Here is an 18,868-nt window from a genome sequence, read left to right as displayed (position 1 = left end):
GGCTCTGAATGCAAGAAGGAACTGATGCGTGCACTCAGGTCCACTCACTTCTACATTTAGTCCACAGAAAGCTCTTAAAGAACCTCTAGTCCGGCTAGTCCACTGACAGTTGGAGAAACCGAGGCCAGGCCAGAAGTGACCCTGACTTCAGGGTCTGCAGAAGTTACTTACCAGGAGTAAAGTTCTTCAAACACTAGATTAGTGGCGGAGATGGAATGGGTGTGGCAATTATACTTAAAGCATCCATAAATAGCAGCTGACAACAGAAGACAAGGAGGAAAGACTAATGAGTTTATCATAGAATAAATAATACTCGGTCTTAAGAATAAAACATGAAGCTGAGTCATTATGGAAAAGTCATACACTGTTTTCCATCAAAAATACTTTACAATAAACTAGAGCTCTCATTCAAAGGGGTCATCTCCAACATCTGGAAGGTAAGTCCTGTGGTCCTAGGGATAGCCTTTATGCCCAACAATGCTGGATAACTGTTATATATGCGTGTACCTGGGTTTTTTTTAATGCTAGATGAAGCTTGTTTTTGAGATGTGCACACATCTCACAAACAGTAAAACAAATACTCTGAATTCCGAGGACTAAAATAACTTGTACACAGATGACAACTTATCTAAATGACCTGAAATAAAAATGACTGCAAATGAACCCTCAAGAACATACAGTACTTAAGCATTACTAATCACCACTCCCAAGGCTGTGCATGTATCAAACAGCCGGTCTTATCAACATGATGATGCTGTGGGAGTCCAAAGACAGGCAGACTACATAGATAAGAATTTATTATTCCAAAATGAAGTAACAAGAATGTTACGTTGACATGATCTCCATCCTATGGTCAAGTCCTCATCTTTCCTCCCGCTCTAGCTCAACTTTACCTCTTAGCAACAGAACAAGGGAGAGGTGACTGTGATAAGACACGTTTTCCATCTCTAGACTTGAAATGTATTCCCAGTGTTGCCCCTTCCCTTCTCCCTTCCACACAGGCCATTGCTTCCCCATCACCTGTACAAAGAATGTCTAAACTCTCCCAAGATGATCTCATGCCTTCGTGCGGGCACCTCCAGGTGGGTGGACCAGCTGTTTATATGTGCTTGCTCAGGCTGTTCATAGGTGCCTGGAACACTGCACCCCCTAGGTACCCTCACTGGGGACCTGGGTTCATGCCTCTGCCTTTACATCTCCTGTTATAATTTTAACTACTTTTATCTCAGTCAACTCCTTTGCTTCAGAGTCAGTTCAAGAATGATATAGAGGAAAGAACAGAAGTTTTGGAGTCAGAAAATCCTGGGATGAATCTCAGCTGCAGCACCCAAATTGAGCTCTGGGACTGAGAACAAGTCACTTCTCCTCCCTGAGCCTTAGATCCTCAGGCCTAAAAGGAGACAGCTGTGTAGAGGAAAGGAGAAGATGCCCATAAAGTGCCCAGCACACAGTAGCTGGTCAGCAGATACTTCCCCCTCCCTCTCTGCCTGTCTCCCCACTTACAACTTCTGGTCTTAGCCTCTTTTTCTGAGAATATTTTCTCCCATCTCTACTCACTGACTTCTCCCCATATGCTTCCTATTGGCACAATCTTCTACACCTGAATCACGATGAGCGAGAAACCTATATTGGGAAATGTGATTATAAGCATGCCAAACTGGATCTTCAAACAGAAATAACAAGACTGAAATAGAAACACACTATAGAGGGCTGACTAAAGACAGGGAGGGACCACCAGCTCTTCTGCCCCTCTTCCCCCTTATTTGCCAGAGTTAGCAAATAAAAATATAAGACCCCAAGTTAAATTTCATTTTCAGATAAACAGAAAATATTTTTCTAGTATGCCCCCAGTAGGTATTGCAGTAGAGAAGGAAAATGCCTCTTTACCAAAGAAGAAAATCAGTAGAGAAAAGATAATTAAGGTCATGACTATCAGAGAAAGAGATTGCTGTCCCTTCCACCTCATGTCACCAGAGAGAGCTTAAAGTTCTTTGAGAAAGGGAATTCCTGCCTCTGAGTCCTAACTCAGTGGAGTCCTGGAGTTCTAGAAAGTGCCATGAGGCAATAGTCAAATAACAACCACTGTCCTTCAACTCCATTAAACATCAGAGCTTAGTGGAAAGGTGGATAGGTTCTGAAGACCTCAGCTGCTCAAGCATCCTCATTATCTGTACAAATTCTGCCCACCAAATGATTGATACATGAGTTTTATGGTAGTTTTTATTGATTTTTAAACAGTATTTTATTCAATGAGCAAACATATTTCATATAATCCTAAAAACACTGGAAAAGAGGAGATAAGCTACCTCTACATGAGTGAGTTTTTTCAATATATTTGGGTTGGCATTTTCTGTTTTAAAAAGGGTGATAAACTACACAAGAAAATGCAAATATGTTTCTGTACAAATGGATATATCATCTCCCATCAGGATTACTATAATAACCTTTCAATTAGAAATATCTCTTATCAGGACTATTGCAATAACCTCTCAGTAGGACTCCTGGCATCTGCCCATTCAGTCTCTCTTCAGCTGCCAGAATGATCCTCCTAAAACATACGTTAGATCCTGTCACTTCTCTTCTCAAAGTCTTCCAGTGTCTTCCTACCTCACCCAGGAAAAGAAAAGTGAAAGTCGCTAGGTCGCGTCCAACTCTTTGCAACCCTGCGGACTGTCACCCGCCAGGGTCCTCTGTCCATGGAATTCTCTAGGCCAGAACACTGGAGTGGGTAGCTGTTCCTTTCTCCATGGGACTTGCTGACCCAGGGACCAAACCCAGGTCTCCCGCATTGCAGGCAATTCTTTACCGTTGAGCCACAAGGGAAGTTCTGAGCGAGAGTTAAAAGTTTTTTCAGTGGCCTGCAAGGTCCTACTGGGCCGCTCTGACCTCACCTGCTCCTGCCCAGATTCCTCAGCTCCAGCCACACCACCTCTGCCTACAACTTTCTTACCCAAGACACCTTTACACTCACTCCCATCCCCAACTTCAAGTCTTTTCTCTGATGCCAATTTCCCCAGGATGCCTTCTTTGGCCACTTTTTCAAGTCATAACCCCCATTCCTGGCATCCTCTATCTCCCTTCTCTGCTAAATTTTCCTCCATTCTGGTGAGCCCCATCAATATACTATATATATCACTTAGTTACATGTTGTCTCTCTCTCTCCCCAGAATAAAGGGCAGAAATGTTAGGGTTTTGTTCACTTCAGAATCCCCAAGATGTAGAACAGTATGTAGTAGGCATTCATTCAGCAGTTACTTGAGGAATGCCGAAGAAACATAAGGTAAAAATAATACTGTATTATCATTTTCAAACAGATGTGAGAGTTGGACCATAAAAAGGTTCAGTGCTGAAAAACTGATACTGTTGAATTGTGGTGCTGGAAAAGACTTTTTTTTTTTTTGGAAAAGACTCTTGAGAGTCCCTTGGACAGCAAGGAGATCGAACCAGTCAATCCTAAAAGAAATCAACCCTGAATATTCATTGGAAGGACTGATGCTAAAGCTGAAGCTCCAATACTTTGGCCCCTGATGCGAAAAGCCAACTCACGGGAAAAGACCCTGATGCTGGGACAGTTGAAGGCAAAAGGAGAAGAGGGTGGCAGAGGATGAGATGGTTGGATGGCATTACCAATTCAACGGACATGAACTTGGGCAAACTCTAGGAGACAGCAACGGACAGGCAGGCCTGGCATGCTGCAGTCCATGGGGTTGCAAAGAGTCAGACACAAATTAGTGCCTAAATATCAACAAATCATTTTGAAATAGGAGGGAAGAGAGCAGGGCACAACCTTTGAAAAAATGACATAGCCAGAAGACACAACATAAATTGATTAGAACCAAGTGGGTCCAAAATGGTGGACTAGTCGACTTCCACTAAACCTTCAGCCTCAGTGTACACGCATTCTAACACATCAAGCTGGCAAAATGACATCCACAGGAACCATGACAGACCCAAGGCCAACCAAAGATCAAAAAGGGGGCTGTGGCCCAACTCTTAGAAATCTATGCCACTTCCCCAAGGTAGCTGGAATAATCTCCCACTTACTAGCCCATGAAATTACGCAGCTCATAAAGGCTGACCGCACCATATTTTGACACAGCTTTTGCCTGAGATGGCCCACACTGTCTGTGGAGTGTATTTCTCTCCAAATTCACTTCTTACCTATCACTTTCTCTCACTGAATTCTTTGTGATGAGACACCAAGAACCTGACCTTCATTAAGTCCTAAAAACAGGTGTGTGATCTCAGTTGGAACATTATGGGTTTTGGCCGGGTTCAAGTCCCAATCCGAGTTACAGGTTTCAGTTTTACTGGAGTAAATTGTATTTACTGAAATCTAAACAATGCGGAATTGTCTTCAAGATTTCAGAGTTAAAAACCAGCTCTTCCCCTGAAGTACCTCACCTGCTTTCTTCTTTCCCTAATCAGAAAATCATAAAGAACCAGAGAGAGGAGTGTGGTTTTCCCACTTCTGATCTTAATATTCCAAAATGTAGAACAGAGCGGTCTCACTGCTGGTATTTTATAAATCATATGATTCTTTACAAGTACACATTTGCCTGAAGTAACATCCTTTTAAAGTGTTTCCCAAGTGTCCCCTCTCGGGCTAAGAACAGTGAAAGTCCAGACTAACAGATCATCACATTTCAGCGAGGGGCATTCAGTAATGTTTGCTGATACAAATGACCTTTTTTTTGGCCACACTTATGGGATCTTAGTTCCCCTACGCCCCCTGCATTGGGTGCCTGCAGTCTTAGCCACTGGACCACCAGAGAAGTCCCCACGGAATGACCTACAAATGAGAGACATGGGGCTTCCCTGGTGGTCCGCCTGCCAATGCAGGGGGCATGGGTTTGATCGCTGGTCCAGGAAGATTCCATATGTCACAGGGCAACTAAGCCCATGCTCCACAACTACTGAGCGACACACCTAGAGTTCACGTTCCACAACTAGAGAAGCCACCGCAACGAGAGCCCAGCACACTGCAACCAGAGAGCAGCCCCCACTCACCGCAACTGGAGAAGGCCCGCGCACAGGCACGAAGATCCAGCACAGTCAAAAGCAAATAAGTAACTCTTTAAAAATTTAAACGAGAGGCGCGTCCAAGTCAGAATGCCGAGCAGAACTCCCATTACCTCTCCTGGGCATCTCCGATGAGTTGCTGCAAGTCCACCTCCTGCTTCCTCAGGCTTCCAAAGGAGGACTGATGCTCCACAAGGCCTTTGCCACCAACATTCAGCTTGACCTTCCCCAGGGCTGTCTCCAGGGTCCCACTCACATGGTTTTCAAACTTGCCCTCGTACTTCACAAAGTCCGACTCCACGACCACTGCAGTGAATAAGACATGCGGAGGAATCTGATGACAAAGTGGCCAACTCTGTGCCTCAGGTCACCTAGCTTTCCAGTCCTGCGGAAACCCGTGGGAAACACGAGGTCTGCACTCAGAACCGAGAGCCGGCGGCCACGCTGTACGGACAAAAGAACCTGGACGCTGACTGAGAGTGTAGTGTGTACTGGTGGCCAAGGACGCTACTGAGTACTTTTTTGTTTTTTCATCTTTCAAGTCCAATATACACACATATAGACATGTGCACCAAAAGTATCTTTAGAGTTCCACGAAGTAAACATCTGTTTAACTGCTACCCAGGTAAGTAAATAAGATGTTTTAAATGTGTGCTTTGAGGATGAAGGGACTGGATGAGGATGACACCTAAGCAGAAAAAAAAACCCAGCAGCCTGGCATTCTGCTCACCCGCCCATCCAGGGCGTGGCCTGCCTGACCCATATCTGGCAGATCAGCCGCCTGAACCTGTCCCTGGGCATTTTCCCTTCCACCCCCCTGTGGCCTTGAAGAACACACCCCTGGCTTTCATTACCATCTCCATTCAAACAGTTCTCCCCATATTTAGCTGTTTATATCTGACCTCTACCCAGTCATTCGATTTATCAAGCAATTCCTTATCTCCATGTTTCTGATAAAGTCAGTGAGCATGCCCTTCCTCCCTGCTTCCATCCTGGAGTACGCAAGCTCCAGACTCTCCATTCTTCCTTCCTGGCTTCCCAGACAATAAAGAATGATGCCACCTCTCAGCTGGTGTACCAGCTTCAATTAGCTCCCGTAGGAATTGCCATGTTCCTCATCAGGTCATACCAGACTGCCTTTAGGATCTGCCTTTTTTTTTTTTTAATCTGAACACCAAGGTAAACATGTCTGAGGATCTTAGCCTTCTCATGTCTCTATACGTCTCCTGTCCTTATTTTTAATTGAGCCAAACGACAGAGGATGAGATGGCTGGATGGCATCACTGACTTGATGGACGTGAGTCTGAGTGAACTCCAGGAGTTGGTGATGGACAGGGAGGCCTGGTGTGCTGCGATTCATGGGGTCGCAAAGAGTCGGACACGACTGAGCGACTGAGCTGAACTGACTGAAATACTACCATAAAATTAGTCTCAGTCACCATCATTCAAAGAAGGCTACACTGAGGGTCTCTTAGGAGCTTGACACTGACCCTTTTCATTTCCCTGACCCAAGGCTCTCCTGGGCTCCTGCTGACACTTCATAATGGATTCAAATCTACTGGGAGTCTGAAAGGCTTCTTTAAACCTAGGCACCACCCCCAACACCTATACTTCTATCACTCCAGTCAAGAAAACCCATTCCTCAGCCAGAGTTAATGAGAATTAATCACCACTCATTATCTGTGAAATTTACAAAGTAAACATCTCCACCAAAAATAAGAAGTTTAGGAAAATGCCCAAATCAAAGCCTTTTCCTATTTACATCTTGAGAACACAAACATTCTGGCAATTGATTTGGAAAGCAGCATAGAGCAGCTGTTAAGAGCTCAAGATTTGATCACTACTCTAATATTCCTAGTTGGGAGACCTGGGTATCATCCATCTCCCTGAACCTCAGGTTTGTCATATGCAAATTGGAGATAATTCATAATACCTACCTGATGGATTCTGCTGGAAGCTGGTGTCTCTAAACCAGGTAATACAAAGCCTGGCACACAGCACGTGCTCCATTTATCCACTGGGTTTAGGCCAGAGCAACAACATTTCCCAACAAACAGGACTGTCCTGGCTTGTACAGAGTGCTACACAGATAGAAACTCTACCCGCAGCTCCCAGTTCTGGTCCCCATCAGGCTTATTACCACTCCTGGAAACTCTGACCGCAGGACGGGACCCCACAGCAGCCGGGGATAACCAGGACTGTCTGTGTATTCCAAAATGCCCTGAGAGACACAGACAGGCTCTGAGACAGATGGCATCTGTGCACATGTCTGCACTGAGTCATCCACTGCTGCAGGTGGAGGGGAAAGTGAGGAAGCCGACAGGCTGGCACTGGGGCAATCAAGTCACTCTCCTCTAACCTCCACATCCCGGAACACAACACAACACTCCAGCGTTGTTGCCAGGGGCAAGGATGACAAAGGTGAGGCATTTCAAACCTGCTCAGCAGACAAAGAAGAAGGCACCTCTCATCACAGCCCTAACACCCACAGGACACAGACGCAGAGGCGAGCTCCGGCCTCAGCTGATGAACATGCGTGGGACTTGCTCATCTCACCTGACCCATCTAACAGGAGCTCTCTGGACACCACGAAGAGGCCAGCAGCAGAGTGGTGCATTCCAATTACTCAGCGGTTTATGGGCTGCTCTGTGATTTTTTTTTTCCTCTTGTGTTTCCTCATAGCTAGTTGTTATACCATTCAATAAATGTTCTACCCAATATCCAGGGGGAAAACATGACATAAATCATTATCAATTCACTTGCTCATTGCTTGACAGCTCTGATAATGGGCCTGGCTGAAGAAAGTACTGGCTAGAAGGCTGGTCTGGAAGAAAGTTTAGAGATTATTTGTCAACTCAAATTATCTCCTCTGTCACTTTTACCCTTTAGAGAAAAATGCAATTACAAAATTAAAGAACTTGAAAGCTAAAAGAAGACTTGAACATCATTTAGTCCAGTAATTAAGAGCTGATGGTACTTTCATACATCAGTATATTTCATAAAGTTGGGTAGGAATGAGTACCAAAAGTCTTTGAAAAGCTCCCAACTTCTGGTCCAGTAATTGCATATTTAAGAATCTCTGCTACCCCAGTGTTAACAGCAGCATTATTTACAATTGCCAAGATATGGAAGCAACATAGGTGTCCATCAATAGAAGAATATAAAAGGAATATGTGGCATATATATACACACACATACATACACAATGGAATAAAACTCAACCATAAAAAAAGAATGAAATTTTGCCATTTGCAACAACATGGGTGGATTTGAAGGGTATTTTGCCAAGTGAAATAAATCAGAGAAAGATAAACACTGTACATTATCACTTATAGGTGGAATCTAAAAAATAAAACAAACAGTGAGTATAATAAAAAAGAAACAAATTCACAGATACAAACTAATGGTTACCAGAGGGGAGAGAGAAGCAGGGAGGGGTAAAATGGGGGTAGAGAATTAAGAGGTACAAACTGCTATGTATAAAATAAATAAGCCACAACAATATATTATACAGCATAGGGTATATAGCCAATATTTTATAATAACTATAAATGGAATGTACTTTACAAAAATTTTGAATCATTATGTTATACACCTGAAACTAGAATATTGTAAATCAACTATATCTCAAGAAAAACAAAAATTTTAATAAAAAAAGAATCTATGCTAAAACAATTGTTTAAAGGAAAAACAAACAAAAAAAATTCATTGCAACCCTATATACAAAGCACTAAACTGGACTGGTTAAGCAAATTAGGGTGCATACACACTGCTTATTGAAAACAGTACTAAGAAATATTTAAACCATACTAAGAAATCTAAATATACAAGGCTGAATAAAAAAATAAATAAGGAGTATATTAAAATTACATGTAGTATGTTTCCAGTGTTATTTTTCAAAAATTAGAGGCAGAGATAAAAAAGATCCAATATAATGGAAATGAACACTTGATGGAGGAATTTTTATTGACTTGTTTTCTTGCCTTTCTATATTTTATAAATACTTAATAATGAGGAGTATTTCTGATGTCTGATATTTCAAGCTCACTATCTCCTTTCCTTTCTGTTACACACCTGGGCAATCAGGTGAGAAACTTCAGGTACTCTCTCCATTGGCACCAGCAGCAAACTGAACCTTGCGAGCCCCACCCATACAGAGCCCTCGCCATACCTCCTCTTCACTAGGACAACTAAGCCCATCTTTCCCCCCTTCTCTCTAGTTATTTTTGGACCAGCCTTGGGAATCTACCATGTTCTCCCCAGAAAAGCTTCATTATGTGACTAATAAAATCTTTCACACTCTCCTGATGGGTCCAGGGCATCATCAACCTCAATGTTAAGCCAAATTGGGGTAGAACTTCAGCCCACTTTCACTGAGGAGCCACAACATCTTCAAGTGGGCATGTTGTACTTTTATACCAAAGATTGCAATATTGGAACTCCTCTGGTGGAAAGAACAGTGGGTAGGAATCTGCCTGCCAATACAGAAGACACGTGTTTTATTCCTGGTCTGAGAAGAGTCCACACACCTCAGAGCAATTGAGCTGTATGCCACAACTACTGAAGCTTGTGCACCCTAGAGCCCACGCTCTACAACAAGAGAAGCCACTGCAGTGAGAAGCCCACGCACTGCAAAAAAGACCCCGCACAGCCAAAAACAGAATAAAAAAGAAAACAGAACGGATATGTCTTTAAAACAGTAAGCAAAGAGTCAGGAGAATTGATTATAAGGTATGGCATTATAATCACTCAAGACAACATGTGGCTTCCCCAGTGGCTCATTGGTAAAGAATCTGCCTGCAGTGCAGGAGATGTGGGTTCAATCCCTGGGTGGGGAAGATGCCCTGGAGAAGGAAATGACAACCCACTCCAGTGCTCTTGTCTGGAGAATCCCATGCACAGAGGAGCCCGGTGGGCTACAGTCCGTGGAGTCACAAAGAGTCAGACACGACTGAGTGACTTCAACAACAACAAAATAAGACACGTGTGTCTAAAAGAAGAATCATCTCCTGATCTGGAACTAATTGTAAACATAATCAAAGAAACATACCTGGACTCAGAAACTGGTCTTCTCTGAGTACATCTCCAAGAGTGACAGATAAAAACTGGTACTTGGGTCTCTGCCAGCACCAGTATCTCTTTTTTTTGATCACCAGACTTAGAAGTTGTAATTTATCTGAGTCATTCAAGTTTGATACTGCGATCAGGTTACCTCCAGCATCAACTTCCTTAAGAAAATTCCGTGTTGCTTTGGCAAACATTTTGAGAACTCCAGATTACCTGGAAAAAATATATATATATGTATATAGAAAGTTATTATTTAATAACGTTTTCCTGAAATTACCTTATTTCTTCCTAGTATCAATCAGTATTCATGAAAGAATATCTTCTCCTTAGAGAAGCCTCTAGCTTGAGTTCAGCTGATGTCTAAAAAATAAAAAATTGAAATACTCAAAGAGGATATGAGTATAAATCAGGATAGGCTAGGTTATGCCTCCAAATCTCAGCGGCTTATCATCAGAAAGGTGTATTTAGTGCTCACACTACACATCCAGAACAGGAGGCATTGCTTCTTGCAGTCATTCAGGGATTCAGGCTAAAGGGGCAGACACCCTCTTGAACATCATCAGTCATCAGCCAACAGGAAGTAAGGTTCTAGAAAAGTCTCACACATCAGGAATTAAATGCTCTAGCCCAAAACTGACACATATCACATTCACTCAATTTGTAAGAACTAGGCACATGGCCTCAGCCAATCATAATGGTCACGAAATACCAAGTATTTGGAAGGCAGAGACCTGGGAATATCTGTTGAACAGCATACTGACTACCCAAATTTGCATCTTACTTATGACTACTTCTTTGAAGGGTTGAATGTGCTTTTTCTTTACATTGTGTGACTTCCCTTATCCATAAATGTAAAATGACTAGCTATTACTTTTAAACCCAGAAATGAAAAGCCCAGTCACTCTTCAGCTGGAGGGGAAAAAAAGAAAGACACATTGGAAGATATAAATGTACTATATTCACTGGAAGATGTCTACAGTTTTCAATAAACTGTTAGAACAACTGGCTAAACATTTGGAAAAAGCATAATAAAGTCATATCCCTATCTCATGCCATGCATGCATGCTAAGTCACTTCAGTCACATCCGACTCTGTGACCTCCCAGACTGTAGCCCACCAGGCTTCTCTGTCCGTGGGATTCTCCATGCAAGAATATTAGAATGGGTTGCCATTTCCTCCTCCAGGGGATCTTCCAAACCCAGGGATCAAACCCGAGTCTCTTGCATCTCCTGTGTTGGCAGGCAGGTTCTTTACCAACCAGCACCACCTGGGAAGACCCATCTCATGCACACACAAGAGCAAATTCTCAGTGGATTAGAGGGTTTTTAAGGAAAAGTGAAACCATAAAAGTAAAAAGACAAACAAATATTTGTACAGTTGTAGGATGAGAAAGGCCTTTAGAAAGACAAATAGCAAACTAAGAAAATGTTTATAATTCAAAAAACTAGAATACTTAACATATAAAAAAAACTTTTGCAAAGTACATCAAGGGTTAAAAATGGTAGGAGACACATGGACAAAAGTTATAAACAATTCACAACACATAAACTGCACATAGCTGTACACATGCAAAATACATAAATATGTGCACACATACATGACAACTATTATTAAAAAAACGCACAAATTGAAATAACTATCCACAAAGGTTAAAATGTCTAATGCACAAGAGGTTAAAATGTCTAGTGCACAAGAACTGTGGTTTTTTTTTTATACTTGTACCCTGGTATCTGGAAGTCACATAGAAAACATAATCTCAGATATTTAATTACTAATAGTTCTTTACCATGGATCTTCTCGAGAACATTAAAACTTTTTGTTTTACCATCATTAATTCTTCTCTAAAGTACCTTCTCTTAGATTATTTTATAGCCATCTAACCCTGTTCTTTTATCAGAGAACTCATTTTATCAAAATATTTATTGAATCAGTCATTAATTATTCTTAAGTATGCTAAAGCTGAAACTCCAGTACTTTGGCCACCTCATGCGAAGAGTTGACTCATTGGAAAAGGCTCTGATGCTGGGAGGGATTGGGGGCAGGAGGAGAAGGGGACGACAGAGGATGAGATGGCTGGATGGCATCACTAACTCGATGGACATGAGTTTGAGTGAACTCCAGGAGTTGGTGATGCACAGGGAGGCCTGGCGTGCTGCAATTCATGGGGTCACAAAGAGTCAGACACGACTGAACGACTGAACTGAACTGATGTACTATACCCAGGTACTGTGTTTAAGCACTCAGGATACAGACACAAAAGGCAGTCTCTCACCTTAATGAGCTACTAGTTTGGTGACCAGAAGGAGAAATAAACAGCTAAGTTTTATGCTATATATTGACAGAGATTGCTACAAGGAATGAACCAAGAAAAAGTCATCTCGATCAAGCTGGAAAGAAACACAGTGTCGCAGAAGTTGTCCTGAAGCAGACAGCATCACAGCTGCATTTTGTGGGCTCGGTAGAAAAGAGACTAAGTCAGCAAAGGAGTACTGAGAGGAGGCTCTAGCAGATGAGCAACTATAAAGGCTCAGCACTTGCAGGAAGTGGAGGACAGGTGGAGAAGATTTTCTAAGATTTGGGACCAGCAAGGTCGTAATGATCAAGAGACATGGGTTTGTGTAGCTATGCCCATCGCCACTCCTTTGACAGACCTAGAGTTGCTCTGCAAGCTCTGGGATTGGTTCCTGCAGTGGACTGCCAGGTTCCAGAGCAGGGAGGGGCAAAAGACAAGGATGAGGAAGACTCAGTGTTGGTCCTGAAGGCCTGTACCTCCCCTGCTGAGGGCCAGGGCAGCAGGAGCCACTAGAGGGGTTATATAGGGAGCAGTGTGATCAGAGTAGTCACTTAGACAGATCTTCTGGAAATGAAACAGGAGATCAGCTGGAAGGAACTACATCAGTGCCGTAAGGGCAGAAAAGATGCTGGTTTGGTGCTTTCCCCAGAACTCTGGTTGGATGTGAGGTTTCTGATGAAAGAAAGGAGGCTCCCCAGCATGGCCTGCAGACAGCGCAGGCCTGGCTTGGCTGATGAGATGGAGATGCCAGTTATGAAGAGAGGGATCTGAGAAGCAGCAGATTGGTGGGGACAGTAAGGCGTACTACCACTGAGAGAGCATCTAGCATAAGACGCAAAGTTTATTTTGTCAAACACAAGGAAAGAACATTTAACAAAATATGGTCTCTTCAATGACCTGACTTTCCTGGTGGCTTAGACAGTAGAGAATTTGCCTGCAACGCAGGAGACCCCGTGTTTGATCTCTGGGTTGAACACTAGAATTCTCCAATGGAGAATTCCACGGACAGAGGAGCCTGGCAGGCTACAGTCTATGGGGTTGCCAAGAGTCGGACATGACTGAGCGACTAGCACTCACTTTCAGTCACCTGGGGGATTTCACCCTGCTTTGCGCCAAAAGAAGAGCAGCAGCAAAACCTGCCTCAATTCACCAGGGGTGTCAGGATCTCCATTTTTATGGTTTCCATTCTTTCCTGGGGCAACTGGGAAGGGAGTTCACTACCTTGACTTCAGATTAAACAGGTCTCTGAAGAACATACATCAGGCCTGCTATTAAAAAAAAAAGTAACAAAACCCATCTGCTACAGGCAGCAGTCTTAGTAATGACACCACTCCTCCCCAGAGGGATTAGAGGATAAAGAAGGGGAACTCCTAAATTAATTTTTAATTTTTTTCAATCTAGATCAAACATAGCCTGTTGACAAGGTAGGTTGTTTGTAGAAGAGTTAACAGAAGTGACTACTGCTTCGGAGGTTTTTACTAGACTCAGATTTATTTAATCAAAGAACTGAGAATATTTACCTTGTGAAGCTAAAGTTAGAGGGTTTGGGTTTTTTTTTTAATTACTATATTTGAATACACAATACATTTATATGGCTCGAGAATCTAAACTATAGGAAAAGATACAAACTGAGAAATCCCATCCCTACCCAGGTCCCATCTACCTTTTCACCCCTTTCCCCTTCAAGTATATCAGCTTCATATTTCTTTATACGAATATAAAAGGAATGTACACTGTTCTGCATTTTGCTTTCTGTCATGTGGCAATATATCCTAGAGATCTCTCCATGGTGAGTACCCTCTGCATAATACAGTTCATAATACCCCTTCCCAAAGATGTACCATTGCTTATTTAACCTGTCCCATATTGCTGATCACTTGGGTTACATCTAAATTTTTATTACTATAAAAATGCCATGCTAAATACTGAATGTATGTCCCCTTCCTACATGGGCAAGAGAAGGGGTCCTGAACCTTTAGGCCATGAACCAGTACCTCCTGTCAGATCAGTGGCAGCACTACATTAAAAATAAAGTGGACTATAAATGTAATGCACTTGAATCATCAGGAAACCACGTTCCCACCCCTAGTCCATGGAAAAATTATCTTCCACAAAATCGGTCCCTGGTGCCAAAAAGGTCAGGGACTACTGGTCAAGAGTATCTGAAGAGAGATTTCAAGAAGAATTGCTAGACCAATGGGTAAAGGCATCAATAATTTATAGGTTGTACCATTTTTCAGTTTCACCAATAAAGTATGAAAGTATCAGTCTCAGCAACAAGAGTAGGTTATCAACCTTTCATATTTTTGCTAGTCATAGGTGACAAATAGTATCTCAGTATAGTTTTAAGTCATGTTATTTTAATATAATTTAAGAGGATTCCCTGGTGGCTCAGACAGTAAAGAATCTGCCTGCAATTCAGGAGACCCAGGTTCAATCCCTGGGTCGGGAAGATCCTCTGGAGAAGGGAATGGTAACCCACTCCAATATTCTTACCTGGAGAATTCCACGGACAGAGGAATCTGGGCAGCTATAGTCCATGGGGTCACAGAGTTGGACACAACTGAGCAACTAACACACATTTTAATATAAATGAATTCAAGCATTTTTTGTTCGCAGCCTGTTTATATATCTTTTCCTTAACTGTTTGTGTCCTTAGCTTATTTTCTATTGCCTTTTCTTCATTCCTAGAAGCTTTCAATAAATCAGAGAGATGAACCAAGATATAAGCTAAAAATTGAACACAATACAGTTTATCACGTGGCATTGGGAGCCAATAAGTTGCTGTCTGATTCTCAAAACAACTAAAGTAACTGTCCTGCCTGGAAAGATTAAATAATATGCCCAGAGTCCACTAAAAGATCTAGAACTCAAGCTGCCTGACACAGACAAGCGCAATAATGCCTCAACTAGAAGCCAGACGTCAGATTCAAATTTCCAGAATGCTCCAATCCGAAAGAAGATAAAAATAACCTCCCTAGAGGTCAAGGTCAAAATGCTCAAGGCCTAAAACTCCACTGCACTTTAGAGCTGTACCAAAGAGCCTGGGCTCCCTCACTTGGGCCTGAAGAATTCCATTAGCAAACATCTCATCAGCCTCTGTGATTCCCCAACTTGAATCAGATTAGAACTCAGAGAGTCAAAGTCAAGGCAGTAATGACATGAAAGCTCAGCTCAGACTCCTAGACAAGAGACATTAAAGGACGAGCCCAAAAAAGCAAGACAACGACACAAAGTCAAAACAGCACACGGCCAACTGGGACCAAAGAATCTAAAAAATAGTTGCCAAGGTGGTGACAGCATTAGAAGACAGTACAATCGCTCATGACCATCCTCAAGACTGATTCAGTGTGATGGAATCTCAAGACTGATTCAGTGTGATGGAATGATCACATCTTTGAGTTGCTAAAAAACCTGGTGATGGTGAAGTCACTCAGTCGTGTCCGACTCTGCGACCCCTTGGCTTCTCCGTCCATGGGATTCTCCAGGCAAGAATACTGGAGTGGATTGCCATTTCCTTCTCCAGGGGATCTTCCCCACCCAGGGATCGAACCCGGGTCTCCGGCATTGGAGGCAGACGCTTTAACCTCTGAGCCACCAGGGAAGCCCGCAAAAAAAAAAAACCCTACCTCTTCCCAATTCAGGATTCTCCTCTGCAGCTCCAGTTGATCAACGGGCCTCTGCTTGAGCTTCTAAGAAACCTCAACATCCACGAGATAAAGAGGGGGTAACTATATGCTGAGTACCTGCTATGTGCCAGGTACTGGCTAACTCCTTTCTACATATTTCCTCATTGAGTCTCCACCACAACCCTCAGGAGGTATTGTCTGCGTTTTACAGAAGTGGAAACTAAAGTGCAAAGATGTTATTTGCTCAAGAACACAAGAAAAAAAGCAGCAACCCAGACATCCAGGAACTGGCTTGGTACAATCAGCTAGCCCTGGGGCTGCAGGCACTGGCCCAGCATTCTCCTGGCTGGCACGAACAATGTCACAGGACAGCAACATCAGGCAAGGCCACTCGGTGGTCATGATAAATCAAGACCAAAACAAGACCTTTTATAGTCTTATCTGACCACAGTCAAAATGTGAAAACTGTCCAAACCACAAAAATGACCAAACACTCCCATTTCCCCCACCAACCCTGACACATAAGTAACTGTGGTTTTCAGTCAACAGCAGTTTTAGCCTCACTCCTTTCAGACATGATTTACAAGGATACTCCAGAGAAACTGCCACACTTTCTGGTGGCATCCAATCCAGAGTAAAGTCCTATTTCCTTAAACTCTTCCCCAAATCGCCTAGAAGTCCAAACCCTGTAACTCCTTTCTGACACCCAGTTATGGAGAAGCCCAGGGTTGCCCATGGAGCAAAGCCTCCCTCATTCAGCAAGGAACAACCCAACTCCTTCAATTCCACCTGCTGTTCCCAGAGGCCTTTGACTAGAAGGCAGTGAACCTCAAACAGAGAATTAGTGCTGAGCCCAGATTCCAACTGAGGTCCACCTGTCTCCCAAGCCTGAGTCCTGGACCACCTGCTCTGCTGACACCCTAGTCAGCTTTTTTTTTTTTGAACTACATATGATTCATTTTGTAGAGTAAGAAAATGTGCTCGAAAGGGTAACTTCAGTTATGATGGAAGCAAAAACCATGGCTATAAAACATGCTATTTCCTCACTACCTAGGAAAACAAGACCCTGCTATTAGTACTACTGTCTCTTAACAACTTCAGCACATTTTGAACTGTTTTTAGTTTTCTAAACAACAAAGTGAAATTGAGTCTATTAACTTTAAACAGAGGTGTCATTCTTCTGTATGTTCCAATGCTTACAGCCCAGTGCCTTCATTTCTATAGTAAGGCAAATTAAAAACAAGGAACTCTATCATTTCTTTCTAAAATAAAAATATGGAAAAAAAATAAAAAACGGTAGTCACAGGGCAGGCATGAGCTTGTAAAAGGAGGGTGAGGCAGCAAAGGTTTGGGGGAAGTAGAATACGTAACAGGAGACTGATTAAGTAAAGAAGAACCCATTGGTTCCCCTTGCGGGTTCAAAAAGAGCAAAAACAAAAGCACTTCTGGAAAACTTAAGGAGCTGCTGAGGGCTTGGGCGGTACTTCTCAGATCTAATTGTCTGGCCTCATCTTTTCCCGGCTGTTTTCGTTTATGAAAAGAGCTCATTGGTGGTGGCTTTGGAAAACGATTTATTTACTCTACATTTCTTCAGCTGTTCTCTCCGACCCCACAGCACTTCTCATTCCACTCCAACTAGATTATCTATTCGCCTCTTAAAGGCATCCATCGATCCCAACGCATCCTTCCTTCTCACCAGTCCTCTGAACGGAGCAGAATCTGTGAGAGGGTTTTTCCGAACCCGCTAGAACCCACGCCGTTCTAAGACCGCCCTCTGGTCTTTCCTGGTCAGGTACAGATGGGAAGCGGTCCCGGGTCCGCACGTGAAGGCCCCGTGAGCGCGGTGATGTCATCCCATCCAGGCCGAGACCTACCGGGGGGGCCTGGCCTCCTCCTCCTCCGTAACCTCGGGGCCCAGGATCCCCGACGCCAGGGATGGGGACTCGGTCCAGGCCGGAGAGAGAATTCCACGCCGGCCCCCGCCTTCCTTCCCCGCACACACGCGCCCCGCCCGCGGCCATCTAGAGCCCAGCCAGGAGAAACCGGAAGACAAAGAAAGAAGGAATGGGGAGGGGGCGCACAGAAGAGGGGCAGTGGGTACCCGCTGCGCTAGCAACAGCAGAGAGGGAAGTGGCAATGGAGTGGAGGAGAGGAGGGGGATGGGATGGGAAAGGGGTGGGGTGGGGGACCGGGGCTGGAAACGGGGGAGGGGGGGACGCCAGGGGCCGGCGGTCCAGCTCCGTCAGCCCACCCATTCGTCCCCCTTAGAACTAAGGGGCAAGCCGGCGGGTGTCCCAGAGAGAAAGGGCCGCGCGGCCTCGGCTCCCCAAGGTCAAGGCCGGACCCCGACAGAGCCGAGCCCAGACACCGGACTTACCTCGCAGCTGCCCCGCGCCCCGCGCCGGTCGAGTCGGAGGAGCCCTCGGGCCGGGCCGGGCCGGGCCGGGCCGAGTCGGGGCGGGGGATCGTGAGGGAAGAAGGCGGGCGGCAGGACCTTTGCTCGGGCCCCGCCCCTTGGAGCCCGGCGCGGCGGAGGCAGGAATGAGCTCCAGAACTGGCACTGGAGAGTGTTGAGTTCTGGGGCTGCCCTCAGCAGGGCACGGAGACACGCGGGGCTTCCCCTTGGGCTCCCATATGCCCTGGGCATATCCTGAGTTACCCCACCTCCTTATCAGTAAAACTGTCCCTGACTATTTCAGTTAAAAGTACAGCCAGTCCACCACCCTACAGGAACACGCCCTAGTTCCTCGCATGCTTTATTTTTAGGATTTCATACTTACTTCAAGCATTGTCTTTCCCTAGAATGCCAGCTCCACAAGTGCGAGGAGTGGGCGTGGGGGGAGATTTTGTCTGTTTT

At 44.2% G+C, this 18,868-nt stretch overlaps 1 protein-coding gene across 2 annotated transcripts in view; it reads right to left on the bottom strand.

Moving 5' to 3' along the window:
* Nucleotides 1-18,456, bottom strand: part of GSDME (gasdermin E) — a 69,522-nt gene extending 51,066 nt beyond the window's left edge. For both annotated transcript variants that reach the window (XM_040259765.1, XM_040259766.1), the window contains exons 1-3: nucleotides 18,389-18,456; nucleotides 10,073-10,302; nucleotides 5,136-5,328 (exon numbers count right to left, since the gene is read on the bottom strand). In XM_040259765.1, coding sequence (XP_040115699.1) covers nucleotides 5,136-5,328; nucleotides 10,073-10,283 — 404 coding nt within the window. In that variant the 5' untranslated portion in view covers nucleotides 10,284-10,302; nucleotides 18,389-18,456. The remainder of the gene's footprint in view (nucleotides 1-5,135; nucleotides 5,329-10,072; nucleotides 10,303-18,388) is intronic.
* Between the last annotated feature and the right edge of the window lie 412 nt (nucleotides 18,457-18,868).

Source organism: Oryx dammah, unplaced genomic scaffold (genome assembly GCF_014754425.2).
Source record: "Oryx dammah isolate SB20612 unplaced genomic scaffold, SCBI_Odam_1.1 HiC_scaffold_18, whole genome shotgun sequence".
In the NCBI taxonomy this organism is placed as follows: domain Eukaryota; kingdom Metazoa; phylum Chordata; class Mammalia; order Artiodactyla; family Bovidae; genus Oryx; species Oryx dammah.
The sequence above is the reverse complement of the archived record's forward strand: the minus strand, read 5'-3'. Positions and strand labels throughout refer to the sequence as shown.